At 33.8% G+C, this 20312-nt stretch overlaps 2 protein-coding genes across 11 annotated transcripts; both read left to right on the forward strand.

Moving 5' to 3' along the window:
- Positions 1-3964: 3964 nt before the first annotated feature.
- Positions 3965-14140, forward strand: LOC135265451 (uncharacterized). Of its 6 annotated transcripts, none has more exons than XR_010333116.1 (7): positions 3965-4079; positions 4127-9639; positions 9711-11773; positions 11968-12130; positions 12398-13412; positions 13462-13807; positions 13849-14140. XR_010333116.1 is itself a non-coding variant. In XM_064354965.1 (5 exons), exons 1-3 carry the CDS (start codon positions 11723-11725, stop codon positions 12793-12795), a joined length of 612 nt encoding a protein of 203 aa, XP_064211035.1. In that variant the 5' UTR covers positions 11184-11722; the 3' UTR covers positions 12796-13412; positions 13462-13807; positions 13849-14140. The 6 variants fall into 6 exon arrangements, 1 of the variants encoding a protein (XP_064211035.1); XR_010333117.1 differs by lacking the exon at positions 3965-4079 and having other exon boundaries at positions 4367-4775; positions 4862-9639; XR_010333118.1 differs by lacking the exon at positions 3965-4079 and having other exon boundaries at positions 4367-4775; positions 4865-9639.
- A 118-nt stretch (positions 14141-14258) lies between these two features.
- LOC135265450 (uncharacterized) lies at positions 14259-18404 on the forward strand. 5 transcript variants are annotated; one of them, XM_064354963.1, is made up of 7 exons: positions 14259-14428; positions 14499-14538; positions 14706-15057; positions 15112-15531; positions 15581-18011; positions 18062-18280; positions 18330-18404. In XM_064354963.1, the coding sequence occupies exons 1-4, from the start codon at positions 14390-14392 to the stop codon at positions 15296-15298; spliced, it is 618 nt and encodes a 205-aa protein (XP_064211033.1). In that variant the 5' UTR covers positions 14259-14389; the 3' UTR covers positions 15299-15531; positions 15581-18011; positions 18062-18280; positions 18330-18404. The 5 variants fall into 5 exon arrangements, 4 of the variants coding, with proteins under 4 accessions (XP_064211033.1, XP_064211034.1, XP_064211032.1 ...); XM_064354964.1 differs by having other exon boundaries at positions 15112-15527; XM_064354962.1 differs by having other exon boundaries at positions 15112-15305; positions 15354-18011.
- The last annotated feature ends 1908 nt before the right edge of the window (positions 18405-20312 follow it).

Raw genomic sequence — 20312 nt, forward strand, 5'->3', positions numbered from 1 at the left:
ACCTGTCTTTAAAAATGGTAGTCGTGTAAATATTTCCAACTATAGACCGATATGTACCCCATCGTATATATCAAAAGTTTTTGACTCCATTGTGGCTGACATTATATCATTTTCTGTAAAACAATCTGTTATTGAAGAACAACATGGTTTTTTCAAGGGTCGCTCTACGATGACCAATCTTTTTCTGTTTACTGAATATATAACGTCAAATCTTGAAAATGGATTCCAAATTGATTGTATATATATTGATATGTCAAAAGCTTTTGATCGCATTTCCATTGAGTTATTAATATCAAAATTAGATAATTTAGGTTTTGGGGATCCAGTCCTTAGTTGGATTTATTCTTTTTTATCTAATCGTGTACAGTATGTAACTATAAATGGTGCTAAGTCTCGCGCAATTCACCCATCCACAGGTGTGCCACAGGGGTCACATCTAGGCCCTATTCTTTTTTCTCTATATATAAATGATGTCAAAACAGCGATCGAAAGCTCTGAAATCCTTCTTTTTGCCGACGATGTAAAGATTTTTAAAGTTATTATAAATCTAAACGACTGTGATATATTACAACGTGATTTAAATAGTTTTTGTATGTGGTGTAAAAAAATTTTTTTTGAACTGAACATAAATAAATGTAAATCACTAAGATTTTCTAGAAAATTATATTACAATTTACCATCTTATTTTATATCAGGCAATCTACTTGAATGTGTCACTCATATTCGCGATTTAGGAGTTATTGTAGACAGCCAGTTAAGTTTTGACTATCACGTTAACCACATTTTGTCGAAAGCAAACAAAACATTAGGATTTATAAAAAGACAGTGCTCTGATTTTTCAAGTTTGCGTGTTGTAATATTATTATATAATTGTTATGTTCGTCCTATTTTGGAATACTGCACAATTATTTGGCAACCTTGTTATAATGTTCATATTAATCGAATTGAAAATGTTCAGAAAAAATTTGTTAAATTTGTATGTTACAAATTTAACATATTTTATGACAAAAATAATTACATAAACATTTTAAGTTATTTAGGACTATCCTTACTATCTTCTCGTAGAATATTTTATGACGCGTCGTTCGTATATCGTATATTGTCTGGTAATGTAAATTGTAATCCTATTCTTTCGCTATTTTCAATCAATATACCCGTTTGTAACGTTAGAGAGCCTAGAATGCTTGTAGTGCCTTACCACCGTACCAATTATGGGAAAAATTCTGTATCTTCTAGGCTATCTAAAACATGCAACGTACTTTCTGGTAATTTAGATTTTATAGGTTTACCTAAAAATAGATTTCTAAAAGATTTAAAAACTGTAATTGAACATAGTGAACTTAGCTCTTTTAATAATTAACACTTTATTTTATGTTAACTGTATTGTACCTATCTTTGTTTGTATTTTATATATCAATTTATCTTTGTATTTTATATATCACTTGTACTTGGCGTGGCCGTTTAAACATTATAATATTAATATTATAATATAAAAAGGCTATAAAAATTAGGGTAGTGTGCATAAAAAATTGATGTTTCAATAGATAAAATGGGTCTAAAATCAGGTTATTTTCTGAATTTTTTGTGTTTTTGAACAGACTTCAATGGGCTGTTTTTCAAACTCAATAAACTTCAACGACTAAAACTTGAAAACCGACTCATTTTCCTAAAAAAAATATGTTTTTTGGAAAATCTGAGTTAGAAGTTAGGGTTAAAAATCAGGGTAAAAAGTCAAATTCAACGTTGTTTTTGATGTTTTGGTAGAAATACGGATTTTTCTTGGAAAAAAAATGCGTAGAAAGTGAAAAATGACTAAGAAACTAAGCATGATAATCTGAGTTAAAAAGTTACACATATTAGAAAAATCAATTAGTTTGCCAAGTCTGCATCAAACAAATAAAGAAATATCTCGCACTGAATCATAAGAATATATCAAACTGGTATGGAAATTTTAAAAATCGCATATAATCCTAATTTAATAATAAATACTGTTTTTCTTTTAAAGTCGTTAACCCTGTAAAATAGGACTGTGAAGCCGTATTTATTTTTGTGCTCAAGTGGCTCAATGGAAAAACAAGGCAAAATCTTTGAAAAACGTTAATTTTAATATACCTCTAAAATGGGGGGTATTTTCACGATTTTTTCTGCTTTTCTGTTTACCCTTGAAAATCGAGGTGTTTTCAACGCTTGATTTGTCTATGCATAACCTGAACGTTTACTAAGAACTTGGCGGGAAATTTAGCGGTCTTGTCTACTCCTTAGAGTTTGCTTTATCTGTTTTTTCTTTATATCTTTATTTCAACAATACCTAAAAGTAAAATTAGACAAAGGCAAAGACTTATTAAGAAAAGTGTTGATAGAACCATGAAAATGTTAAATGAATCAAGTTTAAGTGTTAAAACTTCTAACAGTTCTAATTTTGAGTGTTTTCATATTGAAAGTGCAAGTGATGTGGATAATTCTTCAATAGTTTTGAGTTCTGTGGATGACGAATTAAATAGATCAACTTCATTAAGTAACGAAACTAAAAATGAAGGTGTGCCATTAGAAGATGTAGAATTCGGCTATCCTCAGTTACAAGAGTGTGTTAAAGACAAGAACAGAAAATTGAAAATAAATTAGTGAAATGAGCTGTAGAAAATAATATTTCTCAAAGTCACTGTGGTAAATTATTAAGGATATTGCGGGACGACATAGTTAAGTTACCCACCAAAAGATTCCAGGACCTTATTAAAAACTCCTAGAACTACCCTTATTCGTGATCTGGAACCAGGAATTTTTTTTATTTCGGAATTTCAGAAACAATAACAAACTTATTTATCAAATATAATGTATCTTTAAATGAAAATAACGTTCTGTATATGTCAGTTAATGTAGATGGCCTACCGTTATCTAAAAGCACTGGCTCTCAGTTTTGGCCAATTCTTGGTACAGTAAACTTACTAAAAAAACATTTTATTGATCGGATTATATCACGGTTACCAAAAACCACAGGATTCAAATAATTTACTTTATGAATTTATTAAAGAAGCTGTAACATTAATTAATGAGGGATTTCGATTTAAAATTACAGTACATGCATTTAGAATTAATATGTTAATATGTGACCTCCCCGCAAAAACTGTTTTATTAAAAACTAAAGGTCATTCTGGGTATTCTTCATGTAACAAGTGTACACAAGAAGGTGATCATTTTGGAAATAATTTGTTTTTTCCAGAATTAACCTTTACAAAACGAAATGATTCTGATTTTCGATTACGGAAAGATCCTGATCATCACATTAGTTTGGATGACACAAACTTATTACTGTTACCTCAGTTTAATATAATTAAGAACGTACTGATTGATTATATGCATTTAGTGTTACTTGGAGTGACAAAAAGATTATTAACTCATAAAAACTATGGGTTAATATTTGGTAAACCACCTCATAAACTTTATGCAAGAGATGTGAACAGTATTTCAAATAAATTTTCAGATATGAGAAATTTATTCCCCAGGAATTCACACGAAAGACTATGAGGAATTTAAATGAATGTAAACGCTTCAAAGCTACTGAATTCAAATTTTTGTTACTGTATTGTGTTCCTGTTGTTTTTAAAAATACTTTAGGAAAAAAAATATTATGAAAATATAATGCGGCTGCATGTTGCCATATCAATTCTAGCAAGTGACGTCTTTTCGTCAGACAATTCCTATTTAGATTATGCGGTACAATTGTTACATAATTTTGTTAAAAAATATAAGAAAGTTTATGGAGCAGAGTTTCTCTCTCACAATGTGCATTCTTTACTACATTTAGTCGATGATGTTGGACAATTTGGTAATGTTGACAACTTCAGCGCTTTTCCTTTTGAAAATTATATTGTAACGTTTATATAAAAAAAAAAACTTAAATTCTTAATAAAATCATGCGCGAAATATTTGGGGAGGGGTAGAGGTCGAACGGTCAGTAGGTATCGAGAGGTCCAGTTAAGAACATCTGCAACAATTGCCTGTGAGCTTAAATTAGTTATTTATTTGTTAAAAATCCAACACTTAGAACGATCAAGCAACTTTTGAGGGCGCACACCACCAAAGTAGGTTCATAACTTTAGTTTTTCCGATCCCTAATACCCCATTTTAGGCCCTCAACCCCAGTATCATCCTAAAGTCCGACACGCCAATGTCGTAACCGATCAGAGGAAAATCCGAGGTCCTCAAAGTTTCTGTTATTTCGTATCCGAAGGTTCCCCTACAGTCGATTAGAGGAGGACTTTCTTCATCAAATGGTGTGACCTTCGGGAACCTCGTAAACGGCCAAGGACTGGACGCAGATAAGTCCAAGATATCAGTTCTTCGCGATTTCCAATCTTGTCGTTATAATATATTATTCGAATTTCCTTTCTTAAAAAAAATTTATTTCAATTTTCAAATTTTCCTTTTTAAATTTCAATTTTTATGCAACTATTAGTAATTTTTTATAACTTATAATTTCAATTAATGTGAGCGAGCGAATTGGCCAATTCTAACGTAAAAATTCGTGTCAGTAGTTGATTTAACCATCTGGTCACAAGAGTAACTTTTAATATACGGAATTTTAATTGATTATTCAATAGTTTTCTTATCTCCTTCTCAGTTGGGAGCTTAGTTATCGATAACTGAGTGGCGCCCTTAAATTTTTAGCTAACTTAAACCATCAATAGTAAAATCCTTGTCCCACGACCTGCCACCGACTAAAAAGACCTACCGCCCTTGTGTACCTGTTGCGAATATAAACAAACCAAAAAAAAAAGGTATGCAATAACGGCACATTTTAATTTAAGGGAGAAAAATAATTTAAATATAGAGTACTTACGACTAGATAAAAGCAAAATTTCAGCAGATCCGGTGTGCACGATCGGTTTGCAGTAGTAAAATGCTTCCACTGCTGGGAGTACGGGCACAAAACAAAGGACTGCTCAGGTGAGGATAGAAGGCAGAGATGCCGAAAATGTTCGCAGATAGGCTATTTCTGGAACAACAGCTTCGATGCCCCCTGTGTAGTTCGGAAGGACAAATGCCGGGAGCGGCATACTGCGAGAGTTTCAAGAAAGCAATGAGAAATGCAATCCAAACGAGGAACCAAAGTAAGCCTTGTAGAATGACTTCAAGAAACGACGCTCTGGAACGCTACCTCCGGGAACAGGTAGAAGAGCCCATTGGTGACTGACGGCGTTTGCGGGGAGGGGGAAGCCCACACCCGCACCCACTGACGGACCGGGACAAGGAAAACCAGAACCAGCTATGGGCTTCCAACAACGACAACGACAGATGGCCACAGTTAGTACCAATATAGTGCTGCTCTGTATCCAGCTAAACACCAACCGGAGCCAGACAGCACACGACTGTCTAACGCAGATGGCCATTGAGGAACGGGCGGATATCCTGTTTGTAACGGAACCCAACAAGAGACTCATCGCTAAGGGAGGATGATCCTATGACAGAAACCTGGACGTAGCAATCAGAGTCATTAATCCGCAACTCAGAGTGGAACACCAAGCCTCGGGGCGGGGGTGGGCCTCGGTGCAAGTGGGAATATGCACAAAGATCAGTGGTTACATTCACCAAATGTGCCCATTCAACAATTCCTTGAGGAGTTAAGGAAGACACTACGAGACATGCGAGAAAAAATCCTGTTAACGGGCGATTTCAATGCCAAGTCTCACGCATGGGGCTCCGGTACCGAGGACCGTATGGGCAGTGCCCTAGCGGACCTCCTGGCAGAATTAAACCTAGTAGTGGCCAATGTAGGAAATTAATTGGTGAAACATTATTGTTCTTTCAGAAAACAGTTTAACTTTAAAAAAGTTACTAGGAATATCTCATTAAAATGATGAAAACTTCTTTAAACCCGCTTTTTCGTCTGATAATTTTATCCAGGTAATAAATTCTGAAAAATACATTGTTGTAAAAATTTATTGTAACTATACCCAGTAATAATTATAGTACAAATAACGTGTCGAGAGATTGTAAGATCCAGTCTTAGGGATATAATTTGTTTACGTTACGCCTAGTAAAATAAATGATACTTTTATAATTATGTATTATTTTAGAATTTAGGAATTATTTCTCGTTTTTTTATTAAATTTATACAATTTTTCTATTACTAGCTTGCGAAGATATAGCTGCGTTACTCTTACATTATATAAATTTTGTGTATTTCTTTAAAATATAAGTAAACATTGCTAAAGATCGGGTACCTGAAACTGAAATCACATGTAAACAAAAATGTTTATTAGAAAGTTTAGAAAGTTTTTCATAAGCTCTTGTATTTAGTGGAGGGTTTTATTTTATACGTGGGAGTTAAAAATAAAAATTGTAAAAAATGTATGTATTATAAGAAAAAAAACCAAACGACGCCCCCTCATAAATGTTTTAAAAATTGGAAAAACACTTCAACTTCAATGGAAGCAGCAATTATTTTGGATGGATTTAAAAAATAAGTAGACATGCATAACGTAAGATTTAAAAACCTCATAGGAGATGGTGATAGTAGCGTCTACAAAAAAATTCATAATGCAAGACCATACGGGCCTAATTATTTTATTAAAAAAATTGAATGCCGAAATCATATACTACGAAATTTTTGTACTAAAATTAGAGAAATCGCTAAAACTCCTCGTTCTGACATAAATATAAAAAAATTTTTGCGCAACAATTATTTGAAATTTAGAACCGCAATTGTTTCAGCGATAAAATACAGAAAAAACGAAAACTGTACTTTCGATCAAAAAGCAGAAAACCTGAAAAATGATATTTTAAATGGACCTGCACATATTTTTGGTAATCATTCAAAGTGCGCTACGTATTTTTGTAAAACAGTTGGTCAAATAACAAATGCAGTTGCATATTCTGACTTTAAAAATAGTTCCTTGTTTGAGTTGTTCATGCAGGCATTAAAACGAGTTGCAAATTTATCTTCAAGTCTATTGTATGATGTCGATAATAATTCTGTTGAGTCATTTAATTCAGTAGTTAACAAACTTGTTCGGGGTAAAAGAATAAATTTTTCAGAACGCGGTTCTTATCATGGAAGATGCTTTGCGGCAGTCGTAAATGTAAATAACAAAAACAAATTAATTTGTATTTAAAATTATGGAGAAAATATCAGGGAATAGTGGCATTTACACCACAAAATTTTCAAATCGCTTATTAAAAACCAAAGAACTTCAAGCTACAAAATTAAATAAAAGAAAAATTCGTATTCAAAGTGCAGATTCGGATTATGGTGCGACTAATGACATAATGGACATGCCAACAGAAACATATGACAAAATAAAAAATGAGTTCTTGAATGATTTGGCTGCTTGCGATATTTTAAAAATTCCTTTGTTAACAATTGGTCAACGTAATAATGAGCAGTGGGATAAAGAAAGAAATAATAAATTAACGGCTAGTAATTTCGGAAGAATTATTAATATGAAATGTACGACCAATACAGCGAATGCTGTAAAAGATATCTTGTATCGTGTGGGATTATCTAAATTTAAAAAATTACCCGAACCACTACAGTGGGGAACTGATAATGAAGAGAAAGCAAAGGAGAAGTTTGAACAGATCACAGGTATAAAGGTAGATTCATGCGGCTTTTTTGTTGATAAAGAAAAAAAATTTTTAGGTGCAACACCAGATGGGTTAGTGGGTTCAATGCTATTGTTAAAATTAAATGTCCATTTAGCGCAAGAAACACAAATATTAAAACTGCCATAGAACAAAAATTGATTAAATACTTAGAAATAGATTCTCAAGATGATAGTAAAATAGTTTTAAAAGAAAAAGATAATTACATGCATCAAGTACAAGGTCAGCTCCACATTACTAATCGCCAAACTTGTTATTTTATAGTGTACACCTCTACAGATTTAAAATATTGTATTATTGAGAAAAACGATAGTAAATATTGGAACGGAGGAATGATAGATTGTCTTTAAAATTTTTATATGAATGCCATGTTACCAGAAATAATTGATTCAAGACATAGTCGCAATTTACCATTACGCAGCATAATAAAAAAGGATTTGTAAATAATATTTCAAGTTTAGTTTTAGAGATTTTTACATAAATACATAATATGATGATAAGCATTTTAATAATAATTATAATTTTTAATTTGAACAATAAAAGTAAAAAAAAACTTCCTCAGTGGGTTGACACCTTGTCGTGGTGAGGGAGCTCAGTAGTTCTATCACAAAACCTGTACAGAACGAAGCTAAGTACCAAAGTTTTAATCATCTTTTTTTATATTTTTTTTTAAAACAGGAATAATTTTATTGTTAAAAGTATTCAAAAAAATAGCGAGCGTGATTACTCGTATTTCAAAATCTCATAAGATACGTTGATAGCAGTGTCTACACAAAAAAAACGTAATGCAAATCTATAGGTATCTAATTATTTTGTTAAAAAAATTAATTCCGAAATCATGTGCTTTAATTTTATACCATTATTAGAGAAATCGCTAAAATTCCTATTTGTGCCGATACATTTCTCTGTCTTGAACAAAGGCAATAAAATTATTATCTTGTGGGTCACCCCAATGGTGGTTACCTCCAGCGGTGCGTCCTAAACCCGTCATAAATCTTCTTCCAGCTAGCTACGCATTCGAAGAAGGATGCATTAAAAGTTGCCTACTTACAATTTAATTTTTGCTTTATATCTATCAATTAAGAACAGTTAACAAAAATCTAAAATATCTCAGGTCTGTATTTTTAAATTTCCTATAAAATGGTTTATTTAAATTCTCAATACAATGCACCGTTATCAAAAATTCGTATCAACTTCATTAACAGACATTTTATTTAATAAAAAAATATCTAGCCATTTATTTTAATCAAGAATGTTTCTTGGAACTACATTTACTTATAAAGAAACACTGCAAATGTCAAGAAACTCTTCAAGTCTAAATTTGTGGCTAAAAACAGTAAAAACAGTTTACACGTAAAACGTATGCGCCAGCTCCCAGAGGGTCTTGAGCCTTTTAAGTTACTAGAGCAGGCAAGCTGCTGCGCGATCATGTTTTGAGCCATGCAAATGAGCGATAAACACACATTTAACAATAGCAAATAAAAACAAAAAGGTAATAATAATTGCGACCGCAGAAAGGTATAAATAACTCCTCGAATAATTTTTTTAATAAGAAGGTGACGCGGATTTATGCAAAAGTGGAATTTGCAAGTAAGATTTTGTTGTGTTTGCGAGCTGTTTGAGTTTAGGTCACTGTGGGAAAATTGAGGAAAGTTACATTAGTTTCTTACCAAGGACATTAAAACTATTATCACGTTGCCATTCATTGCTATTACCAAACTACTAAGCACTACAAAGCAACTACCACCCCGTCTGCATGATACGAAAGCGGCTAAAGAGACCCAACGTCTGTTTTAACCGGAGCGGAGCGTCTGACCGACCACAACATTCAACACTACCGCTATTCGAGAGTACATTAAAATTTGTTGTAAATCGACAAGGACAACAAGTCAAACGGTAATGTTGTGGGAAAGAGACTGCTGGTAGACCTGCATAGTGCAGGACGTGTCCCGCCAACATTTCTTCGTTTTTCCAGACGCAGGACAGTCGGCCGGAAGCCACTGTATCACTGTGTTTCCCGCTAAATACTTCACTGGCGTAAGTAATTAAAAATTTCCTAACTACGTTTGTGACGCCGATCCTCGTTAATAATTTATGATTCATTTCAGCAAATGGAGAAAGAAAGTTGTGATTAATTGTTGGTTTACGTGAAACGTAAAGTGTTGAACATCATGAAGCTTTTCAGGAGCTGATCAGTTAATTTCCAACTTCAGGAACTTGACGCCTAATTATTATAAATTACGTATTATGATGTATTCATTTATTGTTGCTACGCTTTTTATTTGCTGTTTCTCTTGATTTCGTTTTTGGAAAGAAAGTGTCAATTAACTTCCGATCGATTTGGGAAATCCATTTCATTCACCTGTTCTTCACGGCTTGGCTAACATTCGTCCATCAACTAGAACATCGTCGCCGAAGAAAAGAAAATAATTTAAATTTTCCACATTTTTTTACCAAAACGGATTTTAGTACAATAAGTATTGACGTTATTTCCCACAACTTTTGGCCAAACGTATTTGCATACAAATAATGGAATTTAACGAAACAGATCAAAGTTTCAAGTTTAAAAATCAAAGGGAAAACTTTGCAGATAATTCATATTTTCGCCCTAGGGGAAAGAATAAACTTATCGGAAGTATTGGAACTTTTCACATGATTGTATTTTTCTTTTTTGTACGGCGTATTTCCCACTTTGTTGTATAACCATCAGGCACGGGGAACTTTAGACGGGTGCTGCGATTTAAGATTGCCGATGAGTAATGAGTTAAGTTTTCTTCCTCTTTAATTAACATTTAATGAATACTACATCACTCCATCTTCCCTTCTTTTTACCTTATTTCACGTGATTGACTAAGAAGAATAATTAATTATATGCGGACTCGCGTGTTGCTTATAATTTTGTCATAACAGCATTGTAATTAGCGTCTAAAGTTACCCTTGTAATACATGCACACAACTTTTAAGAAAGACTTTCGAAAAGTTTGACTCCAATCACCTTCTCAATACATTTAAATTAAGTGGCGCATTTAGTTAATTGTCTATTTGTTGCAAATGTTAAATTAATATTAATAACAGTATCGCAATCATTTTAAGTACATGCAGCTGCAGAAAAAATGAAAATTAAGACACGCTGTAGACTTTAGGTCTTTTACTCGTACTTCTTGTGTAGGATTGCAGAAAATTATTTTTTTTGCACAGATTAAATTCATCTGTCATTAGCATAACTCGCAGAACTTTTCTGATTTTGATGTTTATTTCAGTCGTAATAACTTAAATTGTAACTTTTTGTAATTATTTCCAGTTTTAATTTATTTGGGGGAGTTCTTTATTATTAACGATACGAAATGTAGGAAAATTAAATAAGCCTAAAAATGTATTTTCCAAATGTGGCCACTGACTTATGCAATACCGATTACACATTCAAATAAAGAGTTATCTACAAGTTAAATTATGTATATCTATTAAACCAATGTACCTATTTAATATTTATGGTATTATTTGTTGAAATCTCATTTAATTTAAAAAAAAAAGCTATTTGTTGTTAATGTATTTTTTGCCACAGTGAAGTGAGTCAAGTGCGCAAAAATTTGGTAATTCCCCGGTCATGGTTGACGGCCATCGAGTGAAATCACTCAGAAGTGAAGATGTATCTGTGTATTTAAAGACTTTCACGGACGCGTACCGGAGTCTAATTGCTGGCCAGTAAATTATGTAAATTTCCACACATGAAGCGTTTATACCTATAAACACAGAAACGAAACTAGTTTCAAACAGTTTGTGTTGCGCTTTGGCGGGAGCACAGTATTTGAAAATAATTTGTAGATTTAGTGGCACTCTATAAATAAAACGAGAACGAGTTTGATCGAACTTTCATTTACGATATGATGACTAAACCTTGCGGCTAATGTGTTACTTGCTATAATTTATTGCGGCTACAGTCATTATCAAGTGTAGTGTAGTTTGTTATTCGAAAATTGTAACTAGCAATGTATCAGTTTGTGTTTACAACTGGCTTAAATGGGGACTCGGAATTTCATAAGGATTTGAGCGCAACGAACAATCTTTGCAAACTAGTGCAAGTAACTGTAAATGCGTCTTCAGCGGCTAATTGTGGAAGACGATGGTGAAAAATTGCTACGTCTTTTTTATTTTAGTGGTGCTTGCGGTAACGGTGAGTACACTTTGTCTAATTGCGCGAAAGTATTTGAAACCGATTCGAGGAACAAAGTCGGAAATTGCTTTTAGAAAAAAACAAACCTGTCGATCGAGTTTATGTGAATAACCATGAAAATGTTTAAACAAACCGCTGTTCCATTCTACTGATGATTACTTTACTTAATACTTTAATCACTGCAATTGTTGTAGGTGTATATTGCAGAGACGCGACCTCAATTTAAAGAGTCGCTTGAAGCCATCTCCAAAGTGACTGAAGGGATTAATGATAGCGCTATCACTTTTATTAAACATCTAACCGGCGAGGCGTTAAAAGATGACAAGAATAAAACTAAAACCAGGATTTTGTTCCGAGGTACGAATCAATCTTCGTCTACTTAGCGCAGATTTATAAACCTAGTCCAAGGTTAATTTCAAAATGGCATAAATTCAGAGAGTGGTTTTGGGAACAGGAAACAAACACGAAAAAATGAAATTTTGATTGAAACGCCACTGTTTGTTTTTGTTTATGTCTTTACATAAAACACGTAACCTTGACCTATCGTCCACACTTAAACAAGTGTGTTTATTTGTCCTTATTTTTTGCTTGAAATTTGTTAGAAAACTAATTGGTCGCTTTCAGGGGATTTGCTGGGCGGGGAGTTCGGCGACCAGGACATAATATTTCCCGACACGTACCAAGTGATTTTCAATGATGTTCCGAAAATCGACGGTCCTCCTAAGTGTGCCGAAGGCAACACTTTTTGTGAGGACTTTGATTCTTATCCTTACAACCACGTGAAAAACGTGCTTAAGCGCAAGCGGGTGCATACTGATTTATTCGGCAAGGACGAACCCCTCGATGAGCGCTACAGCATCACCAACAGAAACGGCGACTTCGAGGCGTTCATCTGCACGAGCATATCCAAAACGATTTTCCCCCGAGTTGGCATCAACAAAAACAACAAGTGGAAGGTCATAATCAATCAAGAGGAAGACGGATACATTCAAGGGATTAGGACGGAAATTTGCCGAAAGTAAAGGGTTGAAAGTTGATTTCTGTGTCGGTGACAGAGTGTTGCGGGGAAGGGGCGGCTTGTGACCTCATCGGCGACAGGGCGAACGGCTACATAACCAGCTGCAAGCAAAAATACATGTTGCGGAGGATGATGTCTTTATCTGAAAATGGGGATCCCGTCCCGGACACATTCCAGTTACCGTCAGCCTGCTGCTGCTCTTACAGGAAGGATCTGAGTTTTTTGTCCCGATTTGGCGCCGACGATGTTTCCTTAAGGTCGAAAGGGAAAGGAAAATAAAATAAAGAATGTGATATAAGTTATGTGATTGAACTTTTTATTGTAAAAACGGCAGCGGGATTATTTATTGAATAAAATCATACAGAAGCAAACCACAACCAATGAACGAACCCTTCTCCCCACCTCTGGCCGAAACCCTAAACCCTTTCAACTTTCCTAATCACTTATTTACGATTCTATTCAACATTATTCTTCGTGGCTGCAAACGTCGAATGTGGGTGAAGTGTGTTTTCGTCTGTGTTTATTTTATGACTATGGAAGTGGTTAGTTATTTCTTTTCTCTTTTTCTGGATTTTCTTATAGTTTTTTTAGTCAGTATTCAAGCAAGTCCAGCCTGGCAGAGTAAGATTTATCGCCTTGAAAATGAAAATTTAATTATTTTTTATGGCAGGAAACAATCACATCGTTTTTCCGAACTCGCTAGAAGAGCATGAAACTTTCATTGCTCCAAAGTGTAGCGGTAACAAAACATTTTGTGAGGACGTCGGACATTACCCCAAAAATAAATTTAGCGTAATATTAGAAAACACCACATACGGGGAAGATTATTTCATGCCGCAAAGCACCGCCGAGGAAGAATCTATCAAAAATCGATTGTACGGAGTAACTGAATATTACATCTGCAATTCTCACGTCCAAACGCAATATCCCAAAGTGGCGCAAAACGTCAGAAACGAGTGGAAATATGTTTACAATTTTGATAACTACAAGCAAGGCGTAAGGACAGAAGAATGTGTGTAAGTGCATGAAGTGATTACGATTTCTACTTTCTTATTAGAGCTGAAACAGCTTGCAGATCATTCCAGGGAACGCCGCGGGAAGTTAGGACGAAGTGTATGCAAAAGTACAGCGATATGTTGCTGTTGGTTGCCGATGAATACGGAAAACCTGTGTGGGATTTATTCTGGTTTCCTTCCGCCTGTGTCTGTGCATACGAACCAATTATTAATTTTAACCGAGTTTAGGAGAGTTTGCTGACAACTAATTTTCCTTAAATTGCGATCAATAGACGTGTCTTTGAAGCTGAAATGTTATACCATTTCCCGGTACAATAAAACTTTGATTCTATACATTCGTTTTTTTTTTCCACCTTTTCTAATGAAATAAAAGTAAACATGAGTTTTGATGTCACGGCGACCTGTAAATTCTTGTGAAAGAATTTCGTAGTCGAATACCTTTCGGAGCCGGTCTCCTGCTGTTAGTGAAAATGATGGTCAAGGTGGTGGACGGTAAGTATCATTAACTCTTAATCCTTTGCTGTTAGTGTCAGATGTACCTGTTCAGAAGACAGTACACAACCTTCAGTGGCAGTGGAAGAAATGTGGGTTTTTGTGTTGGTTTTTGCCGTTTTCAAAGAGGTAGGAATATATCTTGTGAAGCGCTGTGTGATTAAGCTGTTACAAGTTTGATTAATAAATTGATTTTTAGTTGGGCATTCAAGCCATGTCATTTAATCCAGCCAAGATGGGTAAGTTTAGCAAGCGTTAATCAGTGTAAACTAATCTCAGAGAATATAACAGAATAACACAAAGTTTTTTAATGAAGACACTCTAATTTTTTCTCTCATTCGTCTTCTAATTGTGTAATTTTAAACTGGTTTTAATGAGGAAAGAAGTAGTAAATTCGTAGTTTTAGATGATCGCAAGGGTTTGACCTTTCCGGATTCGAGTGAAATTGGGGGTGATTTTTTATACGAGACGGTGGTCCCCAACTGCCAAAATCACACGTACTGTGAACACTTGGACCGCTACCCTAACGAACTATTTTCCAAAATATTAAAAAGCCGCGAAAAGGAGTTTTCTCGGTACTTTCAGAGTATGGCAGTAATAGAGCCCATTATGAGTAGGAACCAAGACACTTCCTGTATTTGTGCATCACGCAAAAGTATTATATACCCAAAAGCGGCATATAATATAAAAAATAATCTGAAATTTATCTACAACTTCGATGGATACAAACAAGGAGTGTCCGTAGAGGTCTGCGTGATGTAAGTTTTTTAAATTTTATTGTGAATAAGGACGGACTTTAGTACGTGTTTTAGAAAAAATCAAATGTGCAAATTTTACGAGAAGGTGAGAAAGTTAAAAACAAGGTGTCGACAAAAGTTCGTCGAAAAATTGTTACTGACGGCTGATGAAAATGGAAGACCGTACGCTGATAGGTACAGATTTCCATCAGCTTGTGTCTGTTCGTACAAGATAATTAGCTCTAATGTGTTTTTTACTTAAAGTTGGGGTAAGTTTCGTAATTTAAATTTTGTTTCACCTACTAACTCATTTTTAGTAACTGCAGAGTAATACATTTACTTTGTGGAGAAGTGAACTGAGACGATTTTATCCCTGTAATTATCGCAGTATTAGGTGGAAGAAAACGATAGGTATTAATCACAATTTAGTGAATCCCAGCTAATAATTCTTGAAAAGTAATTACGTGTGATTTGTGTGATTATGACGAATTGTAGGTACGTAAGTTATTGTGGACTAATGTGTGTTTTTATAATTAAATTTTAGCAATTTTAGTCCGGACGTTAGTCAAGTTTTTATTTATTGTTACAAGCTTTACCAGTGTCTGAAACTGTTTAAGCATTTTATGAAATATTATGTTAGAACTAGCTTAAGCATTAAAAATGTACAAACAGACGAAAAGTATTGTAGTATTGTAAATTTATGTGTACTATAAACTGTAATTAATAAAGCTGTTGATGTTCGAATGAACTTATTTTATGTGGGAAAATGAATAAAATTTGTTGCAAACAGGAAAGCTATTAATAACTGAAACTTAAATGAATTTCCTTCAGTTTTGTTTGAGGAACGGTGTGGTCTGATGTGCGTCCGTGATGCTGAGTTATTTGTATTTGAAATAAGAAGCCTCTAATTTAATAGTAATAGGTGAGTTGGTTAAATTCAACCAAAACGTAGTGTGGGCTCTTCTTGCACCTTTATTGTAACAAAAAATTTCCACATATCTCACTCTTAATACTTTAATTAATTGCTGTTGTGGCACAAACCAATTGTTAGATATAGTATTTAAATAATGCTTGAGGAAATAAGAATTTTGTTAAATTTTGTCCTGCAACGGTTTGTTAAATCTTACATTGTGCGTGCAGAAATCTTCAAGTCGAAAAAACGATCTTATGTTGATTTAAAGAGTTTATAGCTGCAAAATATACATTTCTTCGATTTATTGCTTGACTTGTTATTTCTGGAGGAAAGTGACGGCAAAAGCAAATAGCATTGATACAAACCATTTTTTATTTGTTAACAGATTCAAGTTTGGTACAAGCTTGGGTGTAAAATAAATTTTTCTATAAGTTTAGTAGTAAATTAATTAACTAGTGGCATACTAAAACCAAATAAATACGGTTATTTATTATGTATTGCTTTTATTTTAAGAAAACCTAAAGCAATTTCAGTTACAACTTTAAATACTTTATTCGCGGTAAATATTATATTAAATCAACAGGTGTAATAAAATCGCTGAATTTGAATGAACCATTGTTTTTGATGTTGCTGTTGCAGACTGTTTATTGAATGTTACTTTGAAGTAATTACATAAATTAGATTCATTGGGCATTAATTATATGATATTTGAATGGACACTAATTAAATTCACTGAGTCAGTATAGGGAGAATAAAAACGTTTCTGAAATATTTGTCTGAATGAAATTAAATCGATTAAATATTTGCGTATCAATCAAGCCAGGGATCGCGTTTATTTTTAAGGAGTTTTAAAAATTCTGACGCATCTTCTCTGTTATGCTTTACACAGTTTCGTGGATCTTCCTTGAAGGAGATTGATGTGGCCAGTGAAATCCATCTCTGCGTCACTTCTTAGCGCAAACCCTTTACAATTTGTTGGAAGTTAAACTGATCCTGCAAGCTACAGATACCTCCCTTGAATAACTTTAGGAAAATGCGACTTTCTCTCAGATTTTCTTTAATTAGCAGATTACATAGTTTATGAACGTGATGTAATCATGGCCAGAAGTTCCAACAGTGGAGCCGTTCCATCTATAATTATGTAAAATCGATGCTTTGGGATGATTACCAACTCTAGGGTACCTTAAATGGCATTGTTAGAGCGAAAAAGCGGTTAATTGCTTTTAAATGAAACCGTAAAAGGAGGAAAAATGTTCCTGGCCCTAAAGACAGGTTTAAACGCGGCATAAAACTTGAATGAACGTTACTTAAATACTTACCAAATGCATTCTAATTTCATTTGAATTTTTAAATATTTACTCCGAATTTCAAAACTATATTTTTCTTGTGGCGATAGGTAAGTTATCCAGATGCTCGTTATAAACAAAATCTGTGTCATATTCGTTTTATAGCTATCCTACTAACATTCATTGTTAAAATATTGTTTCAGTTTGAATAGGTACAGCTGTAATTGTAGTCGAGTTTTGGTAAACAAAATGAGCAAAGTAAACACGCAGTTTTTATTTAAAAAATGCTGTAAAAATAAAATCGCAATTTATTCCTGGATTAAGTGCTCAGTATTTTTAGATACTCCAATAATAATATAACTAAATCAACTTTCTAAGTAGATAACGAATGGGGGGACAACACAACACAACCTTGACCTTGAGTTTGACCCCGCCCATTTTCCCTCTCTTTTTTTTCAAGGTCACTCGTTCTCTCTCTCTCTTACTTTTTCAAGGCCAACCCCTCCACTTCCCCCACCACTTCAAGGCCAAGGCATTATTGGACCTTGATGTTTTCAAGGTCAAGGCCATTCATGTTACTCCCCACTTTTGCAAGGCCAACAACTCCTCACTCATTCAAGATGAATCGCGCAATTGTCCTTACTCATTTTCCACCCCAAACTGTATAAAAGTTAATGTGTTGTGTTGTGTAACACAGTTCTTGTGTATATCTACAATAACAAGCAATTCTTAAAAAATGGAACCCATCAGAAAAAGTTCTATTTTTAATACTCCTGGTAAGTTTAATATTTTTTTAGTAGTTTAGTTGGAAATAATTTTTTTTCAGAGGATATCATAGTTTGTCCATACGACAAAAACCACATTCTTCTTTGGTTTCGGCTCGAAAGGCACATTTGGAAGTGCCATCGGGCCGATAAAGAAAAGCAAAGGGCCTCAAGTAAAGTGATGGTGCAAGAAGAAGAGGAGAACTGGGATCATTTTAATGAGCCCAGCTACCTCGACTTCCTGAGGAGTAAAAAGAATCATAATGCCTTAAATTAAAGAAGTAAGTTTTATTGTTCTTTTTCAACAGTAATTTATTGTGAATTTTTTAGGGCCGGGGTTCTTTCGTAGAGAATAGTGTAGTTTAGCTAAGTAGTAGTCGTAGTAAAATATAAATATTATATTATTGTATAAAAAAATAAAAGTTGTAAAAAAAAAGCTACATGTTTTTATGTACACCTATTTCAACCTACTAATACAAGTAAGTGTGACCAGCAAGCAGAGTCGCTCCCTGTTTCAAGACCACTCATTCCCTCTTTATCTTTGATGTTTTCATCTCACTTTTTCTCATTATTTCACTTTTTCAAGGCCACAATATTGGTGCATTTTCATTCAAGGTTAAAAAGTGGGGGTATAGTTAATATATAGAATTTAGTACAAGTTTGATAGCAGTCAGTACTGATTTAATCCTCCGAGAAATAAGAATATAAAAAAGTGCATATATCTGTGTTAATGTCTAAGAGTATTCGCTGCTGGGTCATGGATGTATTGAATCGAATCGCTCGATGCGGACAGAAGCCCATTTTAAAAGCTGGTGAGCTAGAGTTGAACACAAGATTCCGCATACATAATATTAGACGCACAAAGTCTCTGTTCGGAAATTCAGTGCTTGTTGAGTCGGACAATTATGCAGTGTTTCTGCCGAGAAGAATAAGTGATTATTTGACTGAGGAGAAAATTGATGAGTTATTACGAGATCCACGTCCACTATATTTAATATATAATAAACGGTTACCTTTCTTTCGTAAAACTTTCTCAACGAGATATACATTCGGATATTTAACTTTTTGTAATTCTTCAGTGTAGAAACCTCCTCGTATTGTTTCTCCAGAAACATCTTGTAGCAAATAAGTTCTAGGATTAGTATTTTGAATCTTCGAAACTGTAAATACTTCATTACTCCAATTTGGGGTGTACCCTTTCTTAAAAAGATGTCGATGTTTACTAATTCGAACAAAATCACCAACTTTAAATTTGGGTTTATAAATGTCCATTGTTTTAAGATGACTATAAACTTGATCCAAAACTTTGCGTTCGTTTTTCTTATTTATTGAAATCGGTTTTAAACTAGTAGTCCTATGTCTGGTATTATTGTATTTTTTTATTATGCCAGGTAAAATGTTTATCCAGTTGTAGTGACCTTGCACCGAAAATTCTTTATACATCATTCCCTTGATTGTTCGATTCACGCGCTCGACGACATTACTTTTTAAATTCGAATAAGAACTGTAGTGATTAATTTTGTATTTATTCATTAATTGTTGAAAATGTTTATTGTAAAACTCCTTTCCCAGATCTGTTTGAATGTTTTTAGGAACGTTACGTCGAGTTTTTAAAATTTCACTAATTGCATTTACAACACTTAAAGCCGACTTATTCTTTAATGGAACAGCCCATACAAATTTAGAAAAAACATTGATAACCATTAAGATATACTTAAAGCCTTTATTGACGCGTGAATATGGTATCATTTCAACCAGATCGAGTTGCAATAAATCATTTAAACCTTTCACTATCACACGTCGTCTTTTAAAGTTCACTCTCGCCGGTGCATGTAGTTCATTAACAACTTGACGCTTAATATTTAAATCACTACGCTTCATGGTGGATTGGTACTTTTAAAACTATTTCTATATATATCGGTTTAGCTTCTGATGTTTTGGGTCCATATTTAAATGATAGTTTGTCACCTTCATGTAAAATTTGACCAATTAAATTCGTAGTTTGTTTCGAATTAATTAATGCAATCCACCCGCTCGATGGACTACCATGTACAGACGTAATCGTTGCTTCTTTTAATGGGAAAATATAATTCGTACCAATATTAAATAATACAAAAAGTTTTTTAGCTGGATCCAGTGTCCCAAAGAGTGAGATTGTGGTATATGAGAAAGATTTGACACGTTGTAAAGTTGTCCGAATTCTGTGTTCACTAATGTGTTCACCAAATTTATCTAATGTCATATTCTTGTCTATTGAATGAATAAAGTATGTAGAAATACTAACTATAAAATATAATGTGTTTGCAATATATA

Source organism: Tribolium castaneum, chromosome 2 (genome assembly GCF_031307605.1).
Source record: "Tribolium castaneum strain GA2 chromosome 2, icTriCast1.1, whole genome shotgun sequence".
NCBI lineage: Eukaryota > Metazoa > Arthropoda > Insecta > Coleoptera > Tenebrionidae > Tribolium > Tribolium castaneum.

What these genes read in the sequence shown, in the direction of transcription:
- LOC135265450 (XM_064354961.1), top strand. Translation starts at nt 14,390, where the DNA reads ATGTGGGTTTTTGTGTTGGTTTTTGCCGTTTTCAAAGAG. An exon ending in TTTTTGCCGTTTTCAAAGAG is followed by an intron (nt 14,429 to 14,498) that starts GTAGGAATATAT and finishes ATTGATTTTTAG; the next exon opens with TTGGGCATTCAAGCCATGTC. An exon ending in TCCGTAGAGGTCTGCGTGAT is followed by an intron (nt 15,058 to 15,111) that starts GTAAGTTTTTTA and finishes TACGTGTTTTAG; the next exon opens with AAAAAATCAAATGTGCAAAT.
- LOC135265451 (XM_064354965.1), top strand. Translation starts at nt 11,723, where the DNA reads ATGGTGAAAAATTGCTACGTCTTTTTTATTTTAGTGGTGCTTGCGGTA. An exon ending in TAGTGGTGCTTGCGGTAACG is followed by an intron (nt 11,774 to 11,967) that starts GTGAGTACACTT and finishes CAATTGTTGTAG; the next exon opens with GTGTATATTGCAGAGACGCG. An exon ending in AACCAGGATTTTGTTCCGAG is followed by an intron (nt 12,131 to 12,397) that starts GTACGAATCAAT and finishes GGTCGCTTTCAG; the next exon opens with GGGATTTGCTGGGCGGGGAG.